This window comes from Scyliorhinus torazame, chromosome 1 (genome assembly GCF_047496885.1).
Source record: "Scyliorhinus torazame isolate Kashiwa2021f chromosome 1, sScyTor2.1, whole genome shotgun sequence".
Taxonomy (NCBI): Eukaryota; Metazoa; Chordata; class Chondrichthyes; order Carcharhiniformes; family Scyliorhinidae; genus Scyliorhinus; species Scyliorhinus torazame.
The window spans coordinates 390,079,461-390,102,499 of record NC_092707.1 but is presented as its reverse complement, the minus strand read 5'-3'; the positions used below and the strand labels follow the sequence as shown (position 1 = coordinate 390,102,499).

The window sequence follows — 23,039 nt, the reverse complement described above, 5'->3', positions numbered from 1 at the left end:
GAAAGAGATCTAGCGGGGAGGGGGGGGGGGGGAACAACTGGGTTGCTGCTGCGGAAATCCAAAAGGAAATGGCTAAAGAGTGGGTGGGCGGGGATGGTGTGCGACGCTGGGGGAGCGAGCGGGAGCGCGGAGGCGGGATATGGGACTGGCCTAGAGAAGGTAATGGCTAGTCGACACGGGAGGGGGGCAGGTAGCCCCCTAGTGAGGCTGATCACGTGGAACGTGAGAGGCCTGAACGGACCGATAAAAAGGGCCAGAGTGCTCGCGCATTTGAAAGGACTAAGGGCAGACGTGGTTATGCTCCAAGAGACGCACCTAAAGGTGGCGGACCAAGTTAGTCTAAGGAAAGGATGGGTGGGACAGGTGTTCCACTCAGGACTGGACGCAAAGAATAGAGGGGTGGCCATTTTGGTGGGGAAACAGGTCGCATTTGAAGCAAAGAACATCGTAGCAGATAGCGGAGGTAGATATGTAATAGTGAGTGGCAGGCTGGAGGGAATGGAGGTCGTGTTGGTTAACGTGTATGCCCCAAACTGGGACGATGCGGGATTTATGAGACGGATGCTGGGGCGTATACCGGACCTGGAGGTAGGAAACTTGATTTTAGGAGGGGACTTTAATACGGTGCTGGACCCGGGGCTAGATAGATCCAGCTCAAGGACCGGAAGAAGGCCGGCAGCGGCCAAGGTACTTAAGGGGTTTATGGACCAAATGGGGGGAGTGGATCCATGGCGATTTCTTAGACCTAGGGCTAGGGAGTTTTCCTTCTTCTCCCATGTCCATAAAGTGTACTCCCGGATAGATTTTTTTGTTTTGGGAAGGTCGTTGATCTCTAGGGTGGAAGAAGCTGAGTACTCAGCCATAGCGGTTTCGGATCATGCCCCACATTGGGTGGACCTGGAATTAGGAGAGGAAAGGGAGCAGCGAACACTCTGGCGATTAGATGTGGGACTGATGGCAGATGAGGGAGTGTGTGCAAGAGTGCGGGGGTGTATTGAGAGATATCTGGAGGTCAATGACGACGGCGAGGTCCCTGTGGGAGTGGTATGGGAAGCACTAAAAGCGGTGGTCAGAGGAGAGCTGATCTCCATTGGGGCCCACAAAAGGAAAACAGAGGCCAAGGAAAGGGAAAGATTACTGGGGGAGATTTTAAGGGTGGATAGGGAATTTGCAGAGACCCCGGAGGAGGAATTGTACAGGGAGAGGAGACGACTCCAGACGGAATTTGACCTTCTGACCACTAGAAAGGCGGAGGTACTGTGGAGGAAGGCACAGGGGAGGAGGTATGAATATGGGGAAAAGGCGAGTCGCCTGTTGGCTCATCAATTGCGAAAGAGGGCAACAGCGAGGGAGATAGGAGGAATTAGAGACGAAAGGGGAGACACGGTGCGAAGGGCAGGAAAGATAAATGAGGTGTTCAAGACCTTCTATGAGGAACTGTATAGGTCTCAACCCCCAGAGGGAGAGGAGGGGATGCGGCAGTTCCTGGACCAATTGAGGTTCCCGAAAGTGGAGGAGCGGGGGGTGGTAGGCCTGGGGGCACCGATTGGGGTGGACGAGGTTATTAAGGGACTGGGAAGCATGCAAGCAGGGAAGGCCCCAGGACCAGACGGGTTCCCGGTGGAGTATTACAGAAAATATGTGGACTTGTTGGCCCCGTTGATGGTGAGGACGTTCAATGAGGCCAGGAAAGGGGGGACTCTACCCCCGACGATGTCGGAGGCGACGATATCGTTAATTTTGAAGAGGGATAAAGATCCGTTGCAGTGCGGGTCCTATAGACCCATTTCATTGTTGAACGTGGACGCCAAATTGTTGGCAAAGGTACTGGCATCGAGGATAGAGGACTGTGTCCCGGGGGTGGTGCACGAAGACCAGACAGGGTTCGTAAAAGGGAGACAACTGAATGTTAACGTGCGACGACTATTAGGGGTGATAATGATGCCCCCAGTGGAGGGGGAGGCAGAGATAGTGGCGGCAATGGACGCAGAGAAGGCATTTGATAGGGTGGAGTGGGAGTATTTATGGGAAGTGTTAAGGAGGTTTGGGTTTGGGAACGGGTTTATTAGCTGGGTTAGACTTCTTTATGGGGCTCCAACGGCAAGCGTAGTTACAGGTCGACATAGATCGGAGTATTTCCGACTATATAGGGGAACAAGACAGGGATGCTCGCTGTCTCCATTGTTGTTCGCGTTGGCAATTGAACCTCTGGCCATGGCGTTGAGAGACTCCAGGAAATGGAGAGGGGTGATTAGAGGGGGAGAAGAACACCGAGTCTCGTTATATGCGGATGACCTATTGTTATACGTGTCGGACCCAGCGGGGGGGATGATAGAGGTTATGCGAATTTTGAGGGGGTTCGGGGATTTCTCGGGGTATAGGCTAAACATGGGGAAGAGTGAATTATTTGTGATACATCCAGGGGACCAGAGTAGAGAGATAGAAGGCTTGCCTCTAAGGAAAGTGGAAAGAAACTTCCGATACCTGGGGATTCAGATCGCTAGGAGCTGGGGAACCTTGCACAGACTTAATCTGACACGGTTGGTAGAACAAATGGAGGAGGACTTCAAGAGGTGGGACATGCAGCCTCTATCGCTGGCGGGCAGGGTGCAAGCAATTAAGATGATGGTCCTCCCGAGGTTCTTATTTGTATTTCAATGTCTCCCTATACTAATCACTAAGACCTTTTTTAATAAAATAGACAGGAGCATCACGAGTTTTGTGTGGGCAGGGAAAGTTCCGAGAGTAAGGAGGGGGTTCCTTCAGCGTAGTAGGGACAGAGGAGGATTGGCACTACCGAACTTGGGCGATTACTATTGGGCCGCCAATGTGGCAATGATACGTAAATGGATGATGGAGGGTGAGGGAGCGGCGTGGGAAAGACTGGAGAGAAAGTCCTGTAAAGGGACGAGTTTAGAGGCGCTGGTGACGGCGCCGCTACCGATCTCACCTAAAAAGTTTACCACGAGCCCGGTGGTGGCGGCAACATTGAATATCTGGGGACAGTGGAGGCGACAGAGAGGGGTGCTGGGAGCCCTGGTGGGGTCCCCAATCAGGAACAACCATAGGTTCGCCCCAGGAAGAATGGATGGAGGATTTCAGAGCTGGTTCCAGTTGGGAATTAGGAGGGTGGGAGATTTATTTATAGATGGGACTTTTGCGAGCTTGGGAGCATTGGAGGAAAAGTATAAGTTGCCCCGGGGAAATTTCTTGAGATATATGCAGGTGAGGGCATTTACTAGACAACAGGTGAGGGAATTTCCGTTGCTCCCGACACAGGGGATACAGGACAGGGTGCTTTCAGGGGTGTGGGTCGGAGAGGGCAAGGTGTCAGAGATTTACCGAGAGATGAGGGAAGAGGGGGAGGAGTCGGTAGGCGAACTAAAAGGAAAGTGGGAAGAAGAACTAGGGGAGGAGATAGAGGAGGGTATGTGGGCTGATGCCCTAAGCAGGGTAAATTCCTCTTCCTCATGCGCCAGGCTTAGCCTGATTCAATTTAAGGTGCTACATAGAGCACACATAACGGGAGCAAGATTGAGCAGGTTCTTTGGAGTGGAGGACAAATGTGGGAGGTGTGGCGGGAGCCCGGCAAACCACGCACATATGTTTTGGGCATGCCCGGCACTGGAAGGGTATTGGAAGGGAGTGACGGGAGTGATTTCGCGGGTGGTGAAGGCCCGGGTCAAACCAGGCTGGGGGTTAGCTCTATTTGGAGTTGCGGAAGAGCCGGGAGTGCAGGAGGCGAAAGAGGCCGACGTTGTGGCCTTTGCGTCCCTAGTAGCCCGGCGCAGGATCCTACTCATGTGGAAGGAGGCGAAACCCCCCGGACTGGAGGCCTGGGTAAATGATATGGCGGGGTTCATTAAACTGGAGCAGATAAAGTTTGCCCTGAGAGGATCGGCTCAAGGGTTCACCAGGCGGTGGCAGCCATTTCTCGACTACCTAGGGGAACGTTAGAGGGAAGACAGATGACCAGCAGCAGCAACCCAGGGGGAGGGGGGGGGGTTTAGTTTAGGTCAAAGATAAAGGGGTTTTGTTACTTGTGTATTGTTTAAAATTTCTGTATTGTTATTGTTGCGTTTGCTTTGTAAGAGGGGAAAAATTGTTGTTTGGGAAAAAATTTTCAATAAAACATAAAAAAAAAAAAGAATTACTGTCTTGCATTGTGTGAAGATAGAATTCAGATTTTGAAGAATAGCCAGGCGGCATGGTGGCACATAGGTTAGCACTGCTGTCTGCGGCACTGAGGACCCGGTTTGATCCCGGTCACTGACAGTGTGGAGTTTGCAAATTCTCCCCGTGTCTGCGTGAGTTTCACCCCCACAATCCCAACATTTGCAAGGTATGTGGATTGGCCACAATAAATTGCCCCTTAATCGGAAAAAAAGAATTGGGCACTCTATATTTTTTAAAAATAAAATTTTTTAAAAAATAAAATAAAGATTTTGTAGAATAGCGTGGCTTTTTGTACAAAATAATGAGCAGAATTCCCAATCATCGGCAGCCACAGTGGCACAAGTTCAGCTATCCATTGTTTATTTCGAACAAATAAGATCATTAATCTTGATCTGTTGATTTTAGTACTTAAGGGATTATTATATGATGATACAATAATTATTCAAACTCACCTTAAAATCATTTTACTATTTTGCCAGTTGTATTTACCAAAAAGGAAAACTTTAAAAAATCAGCTTTTTGTCAGTAAGATTGGCACCGACGGGGCGGTACAGTGGCACTGGGTTAGCACTGTTGCTTTGCGGCGCCAAGGACCCAGGTCACTGACCGTGTGGCGTTTGCACATTCTCCCCATGTCTGATGGGTCTCGTCCCCACAACCCAAAAATGTGCGAAATTGTCCCTTAAGATAACATTTTTTTTTAAAGATAAGGGGCTGGATTCTCCGCCGGTGGGATGCTCCATTTTGTCGGCAGCCCAAGGATTTCACGACGGCGTGGGGCTGCCCCACAATGTGAAACCCCATTGACCAGCCAGCGTAACGGAGCATCCCGCCGGCGGGGTAAAACAGAAATGTGGCACGGCGGTGGCAGAGAATCCAGCCCAAGGAGCCAGGAGTAATCTATTGGCATTGATGGAGGATTAGTTAACAGATGGTCAGGCGTAATCTATTGGCATTGATAGCGGATTAGTTAACAGACTTGAAGCAAAGAGAAGGCATAGGGCATTTTTAATGTGGTAGGCTGTGACGAGTGTTGAAAGGATCAGTGCTGGGGCCTCGGCTATTTACAATCAATATTAATGACATGGATGTAGAGATGGGGAGTAATCTATTTAGGTGTGCTGACTAGATAAAGTTATGTTGGAATGTAAGCTGCGAGGAGGACACAAAAATGCTGCCGAGACATAGACAGGTTAAGTAGGCATCCAGGTGATAGATGTGGAGAGGCCTGAGGTTATTCATTTTGTTCGTAAGAAAAGCAGAATGTTTTTAAAAGGTGTTAAACTTGTGAATATTAATGTTCAAAGGGGCTTGGTGCAGCCATTCAAGGAAGACCAAGTTAGCATGCAGGTACAGCAAAAATTAGGAAAGCAAATTACATTTTGACCTTTATTGTAAGGTGATTGATGTACAAGAATAAATTAGTCTTGCTACAATTGTACAGGGATCTGGAGTACTGTGTGCAGTTTTGGTTTCCAAATTTAAGGAAGGATATATTTGCAATGAAGGCAGTACAGTGAAGGTTCACGAGATTGATCCATGAGATGAGAGGTTCTATGATGAGAGCTTAGTAAATCAGACTGACATTCTCTGGAGTTTAGAAGAATGAGAAGTGATCTGACTGAAACACAAGATTCTGAAGGGGCTTATCAGGGTGGACAGTAAAAGGTTTTTTCTCCTGGCTGAGGAATTTAGAAAATCGGGGTAGTCTCAGAATAACAGGCAAGTTATTTAGGGTTGAGTGGGTAATTTCTTCACTTGTGAATCATTGGAATTATCTACCCCAAAAGGTTGTGGATGCTCCATTGTTGAACATATTTAAGGCAAAGATAGAATTTTGGTTCCTCGGAATCGAGGGATTTGGGAGCCGGCAGGAAAGTGGTGTTGAAGTTGGAAATCGGCCATGGTTGATCGTATTGAAGGCGGGGCAGGCCCAACAGGTTGCATGGTCCACTCATGCTCCTATTTCTTATATTCCTCCACCCCATCTCCAGCTGTATAAATTCATTACATTTCTATCCCTCTTCATTTCTGAAGGAGATTCACACAGACTCGAAATGTTAACTGTGTCTCTCTCTTCACAGATGCTGCCAGACCAGAGTTTATCCAGTATTTTCTGTTTTTATTTTAGATTTTCAGCATCTGAAGTATTTTGTCTTTTTATAGTAACATTTCCAAGTTAGCTGACAACACAAAACTTGGTGGGAATGTGAGTATTGAGGCAGATGTTAGAGGCCTGCAGGCGATTTAGACAAGTTGAGTGAGTGGACTATTACATAGCAGATGCAGTATAACGTGAATAAATGTGAAGTTTTCACTTTGATAGGAAAAGCAGAGTGGCAGAGTATTATTTAAATGGTGATAGGTTTGATATGTTGATGTACAAAGGCGCCCTTGTACACAAATCACTGAAGCAAGAATATCACACTCCAGCAATGTTCATTACATTAAGGGAAGGTGGTGGTGTAGTGGTATTGTCACTTGACTACTAGTCCAGAGACCCAGAGTTCACCCCACAATTTAAATCCCGTCATTGCAAATGGTGAAATTTGAATTAAAAAAAAAAAAATCTGGAATTAAAAATCTAGTGATGACCATGAAACCATTGTCAATTGTCATAAAAACCCACCTGGCTCACTGATGTTCTTTAGGGAAGGAAGTCTGCCATCCTTACTTGGTGTGGCCTATATGTAATTCGAGACCCACAGCAATGTGGTTGACTCTTAACTGCCCCTTCAAAAGCAATTAGGGATGAGCAATAAATGCTGGCACATTGAACACATTTTAAAAAAAATTATATTTGATAATTAGACTTCAGTAAAGCTTGTTTTTCGTAGTTTCCAGTTGAAGCATTTTACAGATCTCCCATAATTTATTGAGCTCAATGTGAATTCACCATGAGATCAGTGGTGTATTGTAGCCAGTTAAAATGGCTAACTCACGATTAGAATGGCCAAACCCCGATTTAAAATGGCAAACGGAAGAGGCTGATGGGAAAATCAGCCAACAGGACTCAAACAGGCAGCTGCAGGTAAAACTGTGTATTTGCCTCTGGGGAGGCCAGACAGAATCGATACCTGCAGCCATCAACATAACAACACACCAGCCATCTGAATATAAATTAGCAATCCCCGGGAACAATGTGCAACAAATTAGACACACAAAGCCAACCCAGACTTTTCGGCGCCAGCAGGAGCCTACACAAAAGAGAGGTGAACGACCACCCCAAAACCGCCCATCGATCAAGGAATCGCTCCAGCATTGGAGAATATCGAACCAAGTGATTGGGACGAAGTCCAATCACTTGGAACCAGGTACAGGGTCCGCCCCGAAAGGCGGGAAGCCCCTGGGGACTATAAGAATAGAGTCCAAGTTCAAATCGACCCTTCGTCTCCTCTCCGCACCCTTCGAGGCCCTTCTGCTGACCTTCTACAACAGCCGCGAGAACCATAAGTCCTACTCCAACGCTCGCTACGAGATAGGCACTCCTGACTATCGACCTGTACCCGCTTTGAATCCCGCAGGCTCAGAACCCATACAAAAGGCCATTCGTTTCCCTGACCTGGTGGGCCATTTCCAAAGTTAAGTATTGGCCTGTTAGTTGTAGGAAGTAGCTTAGAAGTAGAATTAATGTATAAGTATTGATTACTGTATATAATAAATGTGCGTTGATTTAACTCTTACTAAGCGGTGTGTTGGATTATTGATCATTACTCTGACTTGAACCAGGTGGCGGTATCAGAAAGATACCTGGTGACTCGAGCAAAGGTGATAGAACAAGAGCAATTAAACTAAGGCTAAAACGAGCAACAGTATACAGGGATTTTTTTTCATCCGTGCACACGCTCTTGTAAAAATGCGGTTTTGTCCACAGCACATGATCGTTGGGATGACATTTGATATGCTTTAAAATGAGTTGCTGAATTAATGCCTATGCATTACTTTTAATAAGAGATTAATGGAAGTGCAAGAATTATTGTTTAGCCTTGTGGACCAGCAGGGATTATCACAACGCACGTAAATAAAATTTAATTCTGAAGCCTCTGGATAATTTTAAAGGTGGTGAACTGCACCCGGTCCACCACTCAATTTTAAGAGTTAATATGGAGGTGAGTCAAGAAAGGAAATATATCTCCTGAGTACAATTGGTCCAAGAGCCTCAGGTTATCTGAAGAAGATAGTCAACTGTCTTAGCATTGTTCATTAAAACAGGTCTGCAATGTGGCAATGATACGTAAATGGATGATGGAGGGTGAGGGAGCGGCGTGGGAAAGACTGGAGAGAAAGTCCTGTAAAGGGACGAGTTTAGAGGCGCTGGTGACGGCGCCGCTACCGATCTCACCTAAAAAGTTTACCACGAACCCGGTGGTGGCGGCAACATTGAATATCTGGGGACAGTGGAGGCGACAGAGAGGGGTGCGGGGAGCCCTGGTGGGGTCCCCAATCAGGAACAACCATAGGTTCGCCCCAGGAAGAATGGATGGAGGATTTCAGAGCTGGCTCCAGTTGGGAATTAGGAGGGTGGGAGATTTATTTATAGATGGGACTTTTGCGAGCTTGGGAGCATTGGAGGAAAAGTATAAGTTGCCCCGGGGAAATTTCTTGAGATATATGCAGGTGAGGGCATTTACTAGACAACAGGTGAGGGAATTTCCATTGCTCCCGACACAGGGGATACAGGACAGGGTGCTTTCAGGGGTGTGGGTCGGAGAGGGCAAGGTGTCAGAGATTTACCGAGAGATGAGGGAAGAGGGGGAGGAGTCGGTGGGCGAACTAAAAGGAAAGTGGGAAGAAGAACTAGGGGAGGAGATAGAGGAGGGTATGTGGGCTGATGCCCTAAGCAGGGTAAATTCCTCTTCCTCATGCGCCAGGCTTAGCCTGATTCAATTTAAGGTGCTACATAGAGCACACATAACGGGAGCAAGATTGAGCAGGTTCTTTGGAGTGGAGGACAAATGTGGGAGGTGTGGCGGGAGCCCGGCAAACCACGCACATATGTTTTGGGCATGCCCGGCACTGGAAGGGTATTGGAAGGGAGTGACGGGAGTGATTTCGCGGGTGGTGAAGGCCCGGGTCAAACCAGGCTGGGGGTTAGCTCTATTTGGAGTTGCGGAAGAGCCGGGAGTGCAGGAGGCGAAAGAGGCCGACGTTGTGGCCTTTGCGTCCCTAGTAGCCCGGCGCAGGATCCTACTCATGTGGAAGGAGGCGAAACCCCCCGGACTGGAGGCCTGGGTAAATGATATGGCGGGGTTCATTAAACTGGAGCAGATAAAGTTTGCCCTGAGAGGATCGGCTCAAGGGTTCACCAGGCGGTGGCAGCCATTTCTCGACTACCTAGGGGAACGTTAGAGGGAAGACAGATGACCAGCAGCAGCAACCCAGGGGGAGGGGGGGGGGGGGGGGGGGTTAGTTTAGGTCAAAGATAAAGGGGGTTTGTTACTTGTGTATTGTTTAAAATTTCTGTATTGTTATTGTTGCGTTTGCTTTGTAAGAGGGGAAAAATTGTTGTTTGGGAAAAAACTTTCAATAAAACAATTATAAAAAAAAAAAAAAAAAAAAAAAAAAAACAGGTCTGCAAGTCAAACTGCAGTGACGGTAGCATAGTGGTTAGCACTGTGGCTCCACAGCGCCAGCATCCCAGGTTCGATTCCCTGCTGGGTCACTGTCTGTGCAGAGTCTGCACGTTCTCCCCATGTCTGTGTGGGTTTCCTCCCGGTGCTCTGGTTTCCTCCCACAGTCCAAAGATGTGCAGGTTAGGTGGATTGGCCATGCTAAATTAGCCTTGGTGTCCAAAAAAGGTTAGGGGGGGTTATTGGGTTAGGGGGATAGGGTGGAAGTGAGGGCTTAAGTGGGTCGGTGCAGGCCCGATGGGCCGAATGGCCTCCTTCTGCACTGTATGTCCTATGTCTATGTCTTCTGCACTGTATGTTCTATGTCTATGTACAGGTTAACTAGTACCGAAGGGAGTGTTTTGAAGGTACGTGTCTAATCTGCCTTTGGTCTCCCAGTAAAGAGGAAACCACACACAAATAACGGTTATAATACATTCATTTAAAGGAACATTACATAATCCTCTGACTCAACAGCATACGTTTTATGGGCTGAACCTCCATTCCAGAGTTGTACATGTAAACTCGGCTGACACTCTAGTGATGTACGAGAGAGTGCTGCACTGTCAGAGGTGCTATCCTTTATAAGAGCATAAAAACTAGGAGCAGTTCAAGCCTGCTCCGCCATTCAATAAGATCATGGCTGATCTTTTTGTGGACTCAGCTCCACTTACCTGCCCACTCACCCTATCCTTTTATTCCTTTAATGTTCAAAAATCTATCTACCTTTACCATAAAAATATTTAACGAGGTAGCCTCAACTGCTTCACTGGGCAGGGAATTCCACAGGCTATACTGAGGTCCTGTCTTGGAAGAGTCCACTGTCCTATTTGAGGAAAAACAAGGGAGCTCTCCCAGTGAACTGATCAATATTTATATCTCAACTAACAACTGAAACAAAATATAATAAAAGCAAAATACCACGGTTGCTGGAAGTACATAGAACGTATACAGTGCAGGAGGCCATTCGGCCCATTGAGTCTGCGCCAACCCACTTAAACCCTCACTTTCACACTAGCTCAATAACCCCTCTTAAGCTTTTTGGACACTAAGGGCAATTTAGCATAGCCAATCCACCTAACCTGCACGTCTTTGTACTGTGGGAGGAAACCGGAGCACCCGAAGGAAACCCACACAGACACGGGGAGAACGTGCAGACTCCGCACAGACAGTGACCCAGCGGGGAATTGAACCTGGGACCCTGGCGCTGTGAAGCCACAGTACTAGCCTCTTGTGCTACCGTGCTGCCCTAAAGTCTGAAATACAAACAAAATATTGGAAAAATTCAGCAGGTGGCGAGATAACCAGGTAACATTTTTTTTTTTTATAAATATTTTATTGAAAATTTTTGGTCAACCAACACAGTACATTGTGCATCCTTTACACAACATTATAACAATACAGATAACAATGACCTATTTTATATAAACAAAAAACAAAAAATAAATAAATATTAAATAACAAAAATGAAAACTAGCCCTAATTGACAACTGCCTTGTCACAGGCTACACCCCCCCCCCCCCCCCCGCCCACCCCCCCCCCCCCCACCAAAATCCTGGGCTGCTGCTGCTGCCTTCTTTTTTCCCCCATCTATCTTTCCGCAAGATATTCGACGAACGGTTGCCACCGCCTGGTGAACCCTTGAGCCGACCCCCTTAGGACGAACTTAATCCGCTCTAGCTTTATGAACCCCGCCATGTCATTTATCCAGGTCTCCACCCCCGGGGGCTTGGCTTCTTTCCACATTAACAATATCCTGCGCCGGGCTACTAGGGACGCAAAGGCCAAAACATCGGCCTCTCTCGCCTCCTGCACTCCCGGCTCTTGTGCAACCCCAAATATAGCCAACCCCCAGCTTGGTTCGACCCGGACTCCTACTACTTTTGAAAGCGCCTTTGTCACCCCCACCCAAAACCCCTGTAGTGCCGGGCATGACCAAAACATATGGGTATGATTCGCTGGGCTTCTCGAGCACCTCGCACACCTATCCTCCACCCCAAAAAATTTACTGAGCCGTGTTCCAGTCATATGTGCCCTGTGTAATACCTTAAACTGAATCAGGCTTAGCCTGGCACACGAGGACGACGGGTTTACCCTGCTTAGGGCATCTGCCCACAGCCCCTCCTCGATCTCCTCCCCTAGCTCTTCTTCCCATTTCCCTTTTAGTTCATCCACCATAGTCTCCCCTTCGTCCCTCATTTCCCTATATATATCCGACACCTTACCATCCCCCACCCATTTCTTTGAGATCACTCTGTCCTGCACCTCTTGTGTCGGGAGCTGCGGGAATTCCCTCACCTGTTGCCTCGCAAAAGCCCTCAATTGCATGTACCTGAATGCATTCCCTTGGGGCAACCCATATTTCTCGGTCAGCGCTCCCAGACTTGCAAACTTCCCATCCACAAATAGATCTTTCAGTTGCGTTATTCCTGCTCTTTGCCACATTCCATATCCCCCATGCATTCCCCCCGGGGAAAACCTATGGTTGTTTCTTATCGGGGACCCCCCCAATGCTCCGGTCTTTCCCCTATGTCGTCTCCACTGTCCCCAAATCTTCAGTGTAGCTACCACCACCGGGCTCGTGGTGTAGTTCCTCGGTGAGAACGGCAATGGGGCTGTCACCATAGCCTGCAGGCTGGTCCCCCTACAGGACGCCCTCTCTAATCTCTTCCACGCCGCTCCCTCCTCCTCTCCCATCCACTTACTCACCATTGAAATATTAGCGGCCCAATAATACTCACTTAGGCTCGGTAGTGCCAGCCCCCCCCTATCCCTACTACGCTGTAAGAATCCCTTCCTCACTCTCGGAGTCTTCCCGGCCCAAACAAAACCCATGATGCTCTTTTCTATCCTTTTTAAAAAAGCCTTCGTGATCACCACCGGGAGGCACTGAAACACAAAGAGGAATCTCGGGAGGACCACCATCTTAACCGCCTGCACCCTCCCTGCCATTGACAGTGCTACCATATCCCATCTCTTGAAATCTTCCTCCATCTGTTCCACCAACCGCGTTAAATTTAGCCTGTGCAATGTGCCCCAATTCTTAGCTATCTGGATCCCCAGGTAACGAAAGTCTCTTGTTACCTTCCTCAACGGTAGGTCCTCTATTTCTCTACTCTGCTCCCCTGGATGCACCACAAACAGCTCACTCTTCCCCATGTTCAATTTATACCCTGAAAAATCCCCAAACTCCCCAAGTATCCGCATTATTTCTGGCATCCCCTCCGCCGGATCCGCCACATATAGTAGCAAATCATCCGCATATAAAGATACCCTGTGTTCTTCTCCTCCCCTAAGTACTCCCCTCCATCTCTTGGAACCCCTCAGCGCTATCGCCAGGGGCTCAATGGCCAGTGCAAACAGTAATGGGGACAGAGGACATCCCTGCCTTGTCCCTCTATGGAGCCGAAAATATGCCGAACCCCGTCCATTCGTGACCACACTCGCCACTGGGGCCCTATACAATAGCTGCACCCATCTAACATACCCCTCTCCAAAACCAAATCTCCTCAACACCTCCCACAAATAATCCCATTCCACTCTATCAAATGCTTTCTCGGCATCCATCGCCACTACTATCTCCGTTTCACCCTCTGGTGGGGCCATCATCATTACCCCTAACAGCCTCCGTATATTCGTGTTCAGCTGTCTCCCCTTCACAAACCCAGTTTGGCCCTCGTGAACCACCCCCGGGACACATTCCTCTATTCTCATTGCCATTACCTTGGCCAGGACCTTGGCATCCACATTTAGGAGGGAAATTGGCCTGTAGGACCCGCATTGTAGCGGGTCCTTTTCCTTCTTTAAGAGAAGCGATATCGTTGCTTCAGACATAGTCGGGGGCAGTTGTCCCCTTTCCTTTGCCTCGTTAAAGGTCCTCGTCAGTACCGGGGCGAGCAAGTCCAAATATTTTCTGTAAAATTCAACTGGGAATCCGTCCGGTCCCGGGGCCTTTCCCGTCTGCATGTTCCTAATTCCTTTCACCACTTCTTCTACCTTGATCTGTGCTCCCAGTCCCACCCTTTCCTGCTCTTTCACCTTGGGTATTTCCAGCCGATCCAAAAAGTCCATCATTCTCTCCCTCCCATCCGGGGGTTGAGCTTCATACAATTTTTTATAAAATGTCTTGAACACTTCATTCACTCTCTCCGCTCCCTGCTCCATCTCTCCTTCCTCATCCCTCACTCCCCCATTTCCCTCGCTGCTCCCCTTTTCCTCAATTGGTGTGCCAGCAATCTGCTCGCCTTCTCCCCATATTCATACTGTACACCCTGCGCCTTCCTCCATTGTGCCTCTGCAGTGCCTGTAGTCAGCAAGTCAAATTCCACATGCAGCCTTTGCCTTTCCCTGTACAATCCCTCCTCCGGTGCTTCCGCATATTGTCTGTCCACCCTCAAAAGTTCTTGCAGCAACCGCTCCCGTTCCTTACTCTCCTGCTTCCCTTTATGTGCCCTTATTGATATCAGCTCCCCCCTAACCACCGCCTTCAACGCCTCCCAGACCACTCCCACCTGAACCTCCCCATTGTCATTGAGTTCCAAGTACTTTTCAATACATCCCCTCACCCTTAGGCACACCCCCTCATCCGCCATTAGTCCCATGTCCATTCTCCAGGGTGGGCGCCCTCCTGTTTCCTCCCCTATCTCCAAGTCCACCCAGTGTGGGGCATGATCCGAAATGGCTATAGCCGTATATTCCGTTCCCCTCACCTTCGGGATCAATGCCCTACCCAACACAAAAAAGTCTATGCGCGAATAGACTTTATGGACATCGGAGAAAAACGAGAACTCCTTACTCCTAGGTCTACTGAATCTCCACGGGTCCACACCTCCCATCTGCTCCATAAAATCTTTAAGCACCTTGGCTGCTGCCGGCCTCCTACCAGTCCTGGACTTCGACCTATCCAGCCCTGGTTCCAACACCGTGTTAAAGTCTCCCCCCATTATCAGCTTTCCCGTCTCTAGGTCCGGGATGCGTCCTAGCATTCGCCTCATAAAGTTGGCATCATCCCAGTTCGGGGCATACACGTTTACCAAAACCACCATCTCTCCCTGTAGTTTGCCACTCACCATCACGTATCTGCCCCCGTTATCCGCCACTATAGTCTTTGCCTCGAACATTACCCGCTTCCCCACTAATATAGCCACCCCCCTGTTTTTCGCATCCAGCCCCGAATGGAACACCTGCCCCACCCATCCTTTGCGCAACCTAACCTGGTCTATCAGTTTCAGGTGCGTTTCCTGTAACATAACCACATCTGCTTTAAGTTTCTTAAGGTGTGCGAGTACTCGTGCCCTCTTTATCGGCCCGTTGAGCCCTCTCACGTTCCACGTGATCAGCCGAGTTGGGGGGCTTCCCACCCCCCCCCCCCCCTTGCCGGTTAGCCATCATCTTTTTCCAGCTTCTCACCCAGTTCCAACGCAGCTGTATCTCCCCCAGGCGGTGCCCCCCCGCCCATCCTCTCCCGTACCCACTCCCCCCTTTCCCCAGCAGCAGCAACCCAGTAATTCCCCCCTCCCACCCCCCCCGCTAGACCCCCCGCTAGCGTAATTACTCCCCCCATGTTGCTCCCAGAAGTCAGCAAACTCTGGCTGACCTCGGCTTCCCCCGTGACCACGGCTCGCACCGTGCGACGCCCCCTCCTTCCTGCTTCTCTATTCCCGCCATAATTATCATAGCGCGGGAACCAAGCCCGCGCTTCTCCCTCGGCTCCGCCTCCCATGGCCAACGCCCCATCTCCTCTCCCTCCCCACCTCCCCCCATCACCACCTGTGGGAGAAAGAAAAGTTACCATACCGCAGGATTAGAACATAAAACCCCTCTTCGCCCCCCACATTCGCCCCACCACTTTGTCCAAACGTTCTTTTTAATAATCCACTCATTCCAGTTTTTCTTCTACAATAAAAGTCCACGCTTCATCCGCCGTCTCAAAGTAGTGGTGCCTCCCTTGATATGTGACCCACAGTCTTGCCGGTTGCAGCATTCCAAATTTTATCTTCCTTTTATGAAGCACCGCCTTGGCCCGATTAAAGCTCGCCCTCCTTCTCGCCACCTCCGCACTCCAGTCTTGATAAACGCGGATCACCGCGTTCTCCCATTTACTGCACCGAGTTTTCTTCGCCCATCTAAGGACCATTTCTCTATCCTTAAAACGGAGGAATCTCACCACTATGGCTCTGGGAGTTTCTCCTGCTCTCGATCCTCGCACCATAACTCGGTACGCTCCCTCCACCTCCAACGGACCCGTCGGGGCCTCCGCTCCCATTAACGAGTGCAGCATCGTGCTCACATATGCCCCGACGTCCGCCCCCTCCACACCTTCAGGAAGGCCAAGAATCCTCAGGTTGTTCCTCCTTGCGTTGTTTTCCAGTGCCTCCAACCTCTCCACACATCGTTTCTGATGTGCCTCCTGTATCTCCGTCTTCACCACCATGCCCTGTATATCGTTCTCATTCTCGGCTGCTTTCGCCTTCACGACCCGAAGCTCCTGCTCCTGGGTCTTTTGTTCCTCCTTTAGCCCTTCGATCGCCTGTAGTATCGGGGCCAACAACTCTTTCTTCATTTCCTTTTTTATCTCCTCCACGCAGCATTTCAAGAACTCTTGTTGTTCAGGGCCCCATATGAAACTGCCACCTTCCGACGCCATCTTGGTTTTTGCTTGCCTTCCTTGCCGCTGTTCCAAAGGATCCGCTGCAATCCGGCCACTTTCCTCTCCTTTTTCCATCCGTGTCCAGGGGGAATACCCTTCTGGTTTACCGCACGGTGTTTTTAGCCGTTAAAATTGCCGTTGGGGCTCCTATCAAGAGCCCAAAAGTCCGTTCCACCGGGAGCTGCCGAAACGTGCGACTTAGCTGGTCATCGCCGCACCCGGAAGTCGACCAGGTAACATTTTAAGTTGGTGTGCCTTACAGCTGAAACTATGAAGCCATTTATTTTATTGTAACCGTGACTGCATACCTAGGAGTACTTAATTGATTGTAAATCACTTTGCGATACATTAAGATGGAGAATGGTACTATATAAATGCAAGTTTTTTTTTGTAGACTTTCAGCTTCACTGCCCCACAGATGAACACTGATGAATCGCAAGCAGTCCACAAGTTAGAGATATCTGTATTTGTTGATTAACATGAATGGGCAGCTTTCTCTCCAACCCCACCAGAAAAGTTCGAATATCACGATTGCACTATATACACACCACACATTTATAAACTTAGTTTTTTTATTAAACTGAGGCAATAAACGATTTTACCGAATAGCCAAATTTGCAGCTTTTTGAACTCTCCCTCTTTTAAGGCTAATTCACACAATTACAATAAGTCAAACTCGGATCAGTTTCTCATTTGTGATTAAGTACGGACCAAGTGGAAGAAAAATATCAGAGCACCGAGAGGTGATTTTTGTTGTATTGTCTCGCCGTCATTTTGAGTCGTGCAGAAAAGCTGCTATGGCGATGAGTGCGTCAGAGAAGAGGCGCAATAAAATGTGTTTGTGTGACTCAGTAACGGTGACAACACCAGTGGGGCTGGGTGGGACCAGCAACATGGTGACCAGGGGCAGGAAAGACAGTCCCCGCCTGAAGACGGAATCTCATATCATTGTGTTGAAGAGAGGAAGTGCAGGTCAGCAGAGAAACTCTTTGGCATGACATTCTCCCTACTCAGCTCGGAAACAGGATGTAAACTCTTACGCGTGACCAAACCGGTCTGTATCTGGGATCAGCCGTGTTGGCGTTGCTAAAGTGCATCCAACATTTAAAAAATGCCATTTTTACAATATTTGAATTCTCACACCGGTATTCTGTCCTTACTATGAGTGAAGGAAAATTGGTCTGACGATTAGAATTTGCCTATTAATAGCTTATTTCCCCAAACCTTTTGCAATTAATAATGTACTTGTAACTATTGCTGTAATGTAGGCAGAAAATTCCACAAGTTGCAACGAAATAACGACTACTTAATGATTGAAGTTGTTTTGAGAGATAAATATTGACCAGGACACCAGGGAGAATAATCTCAGGAATAAAATTAGCAAAATACTGCGGGCGCTGGAATCTGAAACAAGAACAGGGATGCTGGAAAAACTCAACAGGTCTGGCAGCAGATATTAGGAGAGAAAGTTAACGTCTCAAGTCCTCTGACTCTCAGAACTTAAGGGACGGAGAATCTGATGTGTAACAGATTGCAACAAAAGTTGCTGTGATGGAGGAGAGAACCAGGCTGTCAGGGAGGGAGTGGTCCCTGTGGAATGCGGATGAGGTTGGGGTGGATGGTGAGCGGAAGATGTAATTCATGGCAGCATCCTGGTGAAAATGGGGGAGGATGATCCTTTGAATGCAGAGGCTAGCGGGGTGGAAAGTGAGGACAAGGAGGACCCTATCAAAGTTCAGGGAGGGAGAGGAAGGGGTGAGGGCAAAGATGTGGGAAATGGATCGTACCCAGTTGAGGGTCCTGTTAACCAGCTGTGGGGGAAACCTCAGTTAAAACCATAGAAAGCATCCTATCGGGCTGCATCACAGCCAGGTACGGCAACTGCTCGGCCCAGGACCGCAAGAAAGTTCAGAGAGTCGTGAACACCGCCCAGTCCACCACACAAACCTGCCTCCCATCCATTGACTCCACCTACACCTCCCGCTGCCTGGGGAAAGTGGGCAACATAATCAAAGATCCCTCCCACCCGGCTTACTCACTCTTCCAACTTCTTCCATCGGGCAGGAGATACAGAAGTCTGAGAACACGCGCGAACAGACTCAAAAACAGCTTCTTCCCCACTGTCACCAGACTCCTAAATGACCCTCTTATGGTCTGACCTCATTAACACTACACCCTGTATGCTTCATCCGATGCCAGTGCTTATGTATTTTCTTTTCTTCCCTTTTCTTCCCATGTACTTAATGATCTACTGAGCTGCTCGCAGAAAAATACTTTTCACTGTAACTCGGTACACGTGACAATAAATAAATCCAATCCAATCCAAGTTAAGGAAAAAAACAGACATGTTAGAAGTACATTTTCTAAGGTGACATCATCAGAACAGAGGTGGACAAATTGGGATAATGGGATGGAGTCTTTACAGAGAGAGGGGTGTGAGCAGCTGTAGTCAAGGTAGCTGCAGGAGTTGATAGGTTAATAATGAATATTGGGGACTTCCGGGTGCGGCGATGACCAGCTGAGTTGCACGTTTCGGCAGCTCCCTGTGAAACGGACTTTTGGGCTCTTGATAGGAGCCCCAACGGCAATTTTGACGGCTAAAAACACTGTGCGGTAAACCAGAAGGGAATCCCCCCTGGATACGGATGGAAAAAGGAGGAGAGAGTGGCCAGATTGCAATGGATCCTTTAGAACAGCGGCAAGGAAGGCAAGCAAAAACCAAGATGGCGTCGGAAGGTGGCAGTTTAACATGGGGCCCTGAACAACAAGAGTTCTTGAAATGCTGTGTGGAAGAGATCAAAAAGGAAATGAAGAAAGAGCTGTTGGCCCCGATACTACAGGCGATCGAAGGGCTAAAGGAGGAACAAAAGACCCAGGAGCGGGAGCTTCGGGTCGTGAAGGCAAAGGCAGCCAAGAATGAGGACGATATACAGGGCCTGGTGGTGAAGACGGAGACGCAGGAGGCACATCAGAAACGATGTGTGGAAAGGTTGGAGGCACTGGAGAACAACGCAAGGAGGAACAACCTGAGGATTCTTGGTCTTCCTGAAGGTGTGGAGGGAGCGGACGTCGGGGCATATGTGAGCATGATGCTGCACTCGTTAATGGGAGCGGAGGCCCCGGCTGGTCCGTTGGAGGTGGAGGGAGCATACCGAGTGATGGCGCGAGGACCGAGAGCAGGAGAAATTCCCAGAGCCATAGTGGTGAGATTCCTCCGTTTTAAGGATAGAGAAATGGTCCTTAGATGGGCGAAGAAAACTCGGAGCAGTAAATGGGAGAACGCGGTGATCCGCGTTTATCAAGACTGGAGTGCGGAGGTGGCGAGAAGGAGGGCGAGCTTTAATCGGGCCAAGGCGGTGCTTCATAAAAAGAAGATAAAATTTGGAATGCTGCAACCGGCAAGACTGTGGGTCACATATCGAGGGAGGCACCACTACTTTGAGACGGCGGATGAAGCGTGGACTTTTATTGTGGAAGAAAAACTGGAATGAGTGGGTTATTAAAAAGAACGTTTGAACAAAGTGGTGGGGCGAATGTGGGGGGCAAAGAGGGGTTTTATGTACTAATCCTGCGATGTGGTAACTTTTCTCTCTCCCACAGGTGGTGATGGGGGAGGAGGGGAGGTGGAGGAGATGGGGCGTTGGCCATTGGGGGCGGGGCCAAGGGAGAAGCGCGGCTTGGTTCCCGCGCTATGATAATCATGGCGGGAATAGAGAAGCAGGAAGGAGGGGGCGTCGCACGGTGCAAGCCGAGGTCACGGGGGGAAGCCGAGGTCAGCCAGAGTTTGCTGACTTCTGGGAGCAACATGGGGGGAGTAATTACGCTAGCGGGGGATCTAGCGGGGGGGGGGGGTGGGAGGGGGGGAATTACTGGGTTGCTGCTGCTGGGGAGAGGGGGGAGCTGGTATGGGAGAGGATGGGCGGGGGGGCACCGCCTGGGTGAGATACAGCTGCGTGGGAACCGGGTGAGGAGCTGGAAAAAGGTGATGGCTAATCGACAAGGGGGGGGGGGGGGGGGGGGGGGTAGGAAGCCCCCCAACTCGGCTGATCACGTGGAACGTGAGAGGGCTGAACGGGCCGATAAAGAGGGCACGGGTACTCGCACACCTTAAGAAACTTAAGGCAGATGTGGTTATGTTACAGGAAACGCACCTGAAACTGATAGACCAGGTTAGGCTCCGCAAAGGATGGGTGGGGCAGGTGTTCCATTCGGGGCTAGATGCGAAAAACAGGGGGGTGGCTATATTAGTGGGGAAGCGGGTAATGTTCGAGGCAAAGACTATAGTGACGGATAACGGGGGCAGATACGTGATGGTGAGTGGCAAACTACAGGGGGAGACGGTGGTTTTGGTAAACGTATATGCCCCGAACTGGGATGATGCCAATTTTATGAGGCGGATGCTAGGACGTATTCCGGACCTAGAGATGGGAAAGCTGATAATGGGGGGAGATTTTAATACGGTGTTGGAACCAGGGCTGGATAGGTCGAAGTCCAGGACTGGAAGGAGGCCGGCAGCAGCCAAGGTACTTAAAGATTTTATGGAGCAGATGGGAGGTGTAGACCCGTGGAGATTTAGCAGACCTAGGAGTAAGGAGTTCTCGTTTTTCTCCTATGTCCATAAAGTCTACTCGCGAATAGACTTTTTTGTGCTGGGTAGGGCATTGATCCCGAAGGTGAGGGGAACGGAGTATACGGCTATAGCCATTTCGGATCACGCTCCACACTGGGTGGACTTGGAGATAGGGGAGGAAACAGGAGGGCGCCCACCCTGGAGAATGGACATGGGACTAATGGCAGATGAGGGTGTGTGTCTAAGGGTGAGGGGGTGCATTGAAAAGTACTTGGAACTCAATGATAATGGGGAGGTCCAGGTGGGAGTGGTCTGGGAGGCGTTGAAGGCGGTGGTTAGAGGGGAGCTGATATCAATAAGGGCACATAAAGGGAAGCAGGAGAGTAAGGAACGGGAGCGGTTGCTGCAAGAACTTTTGAGGGTGGACAGACAATATGCGGAAGCACCGGAGGAGGGACTGTACAGGGAAAGGCAAAGGCTACATGTAGAATTTGACTTGCTGACTACGGGCACTGCAGAGGCACAATGGAGGAAGGCACAGGGTGTACAGTACGAATATGGGGAGAAGGCGAGCAGGTTGCTGGCACACCAATTGAGGAAAAGGGGAGCAGCGAGGGAAATAGGGGGAGTGAGGGATGAGGAAGGAGAGATGGAGCGGGGAGCGGAGAGAGTGAATGGAGTGTTCAAGACATTTTATAAAAAATTATATGAAGCTCAACCCCCGGATGGGAGGGAGAGAATGATGGGCTTCTTGGATCGGCTGGAATTTCCCAAGGTGGAAGAGCAGGAAAGGGTGGGACTGGGAGCACAGATCGAGGTAGAAGAAGTGGTGAAAGGAATTAGGAGCATGCAGGCGGGAAAGGCCCCGGGACGGGATGGATTCCCAGTCGAATTCTATAGAAAATATGTGGACTTGCTCGCCCCGGTACTGACGAGGACCTTTAATGAGGCAAAGGAAAGGGGACAACTGCCCCCGACTATGTCTGAAGCAACGATATCGCTTCTCTTAAAGAAGGAAAAGGACCCGCTACAATGCGGGTCCTATAGACCTATTTCCCTCCTAAATGTAGATGCCAAGGTCCTGGCCAAGGTAATGGCAATGAGAATAGAGGAATGTGTCCCGGGGGTGGTCCACGAGGACCAAACTGGGTTTGTGAAGGGGAGACAGCTGAACACGAATATACGGAGGTTGTTAGGGGTAATGATGATGGCCCCACCAGGGGGAGAAACGGAGATAGTAGTGGCGATGGATGCCGAGAAAGCATTTGATAGAGTGGAGTGGGATTATTTGTGGGAGGTGTTGAGGAGATTTGGTTTTGGAGAGGGGTATGTTAGATGGGTGCAGCTGTTGTATAGGGCCCCAGTGGCGAGCGTGGTCACAAATGGACGGGGATCTGCATATTTTCGGCTCCATAGAGGGACAAGGCAGGGATGCCCTCTGTCCCCATTATTGTTTGCACTGGCGATTGAGCCCCTGGCGATAGCGTTGAGGGGTTCCAAGAAGTGGAGGGGAGTACTTAGGGGAGGAGAAGAGCACCGGGTATCTTTGTATGCGGACGATTTGCTACTATACGTGGCGGACCCGGCAGAGGGGATGCCAGAAATAATGCGGATACTTGGGGAGTTTGGGGATTTTTCAGGGTATAAATTGAACATGGGGAAAAGTGAGTTGTTTGTGGTGCATCCAGGGGAGCAGAGTAGAGAAATAGAGGACCTACCGTTGAGGAAGGTAACAAGGGACTTTCGTTACCTGGGGATCCAGATAGCTAAGAATTGGGGCACATTGCATCGGTTAAATTTAACGCGGTTGGTGGAACAGATGGAGGAGGATTTCAAGAGATGGGATATGGTATCCCTGTCAATGGCAGGGAGGGTGCAGGCGGTTAAGATGGTGGTCCTCCCGAGATTCCTCTTTGTGTTTCAGTGCCTCCCGGTGGTGATCACGAAGGCTTTTTTTAAAAGGATTGAAAAGAGCATCATGGGTTTTGTGTGGGCCGGGAAGACCCCAAGAGTGAGGAAGGGATTCTTCCAGCGT

The 23,039-nt window shown here is 49.5% G+C and overlaps 1 protein-coding gene across 2 annotated transcripts in view; it reads left to right on the top strand.

Annotated features, from left to right (window-relative positions):
* The first annotated feature begins 17,299 nt into the window (after nt 1–17,299).
* The window catches only part of LOC140409351 (synaptojanin-2-binding protein-like), a 48,563-nt gene continuing 42,823 nt past the window's right edge, over nt 17,300–23,039 (top strand). For both annotated transcript variants that reach the window (XM_072497861.1, XM_072497816.1), the window contains exon 1: nt 17,300–17,406. In XM_072497861.1, coding sequence (XP_072353962.1) covers nt 17,328–17,406 — 79 coding nt within the window. In that variant the 5' untranslated portion in view covers nt 17,300–17,327. The remainder of the gene's footprint in view (nt 17,407–23,039) is intronic.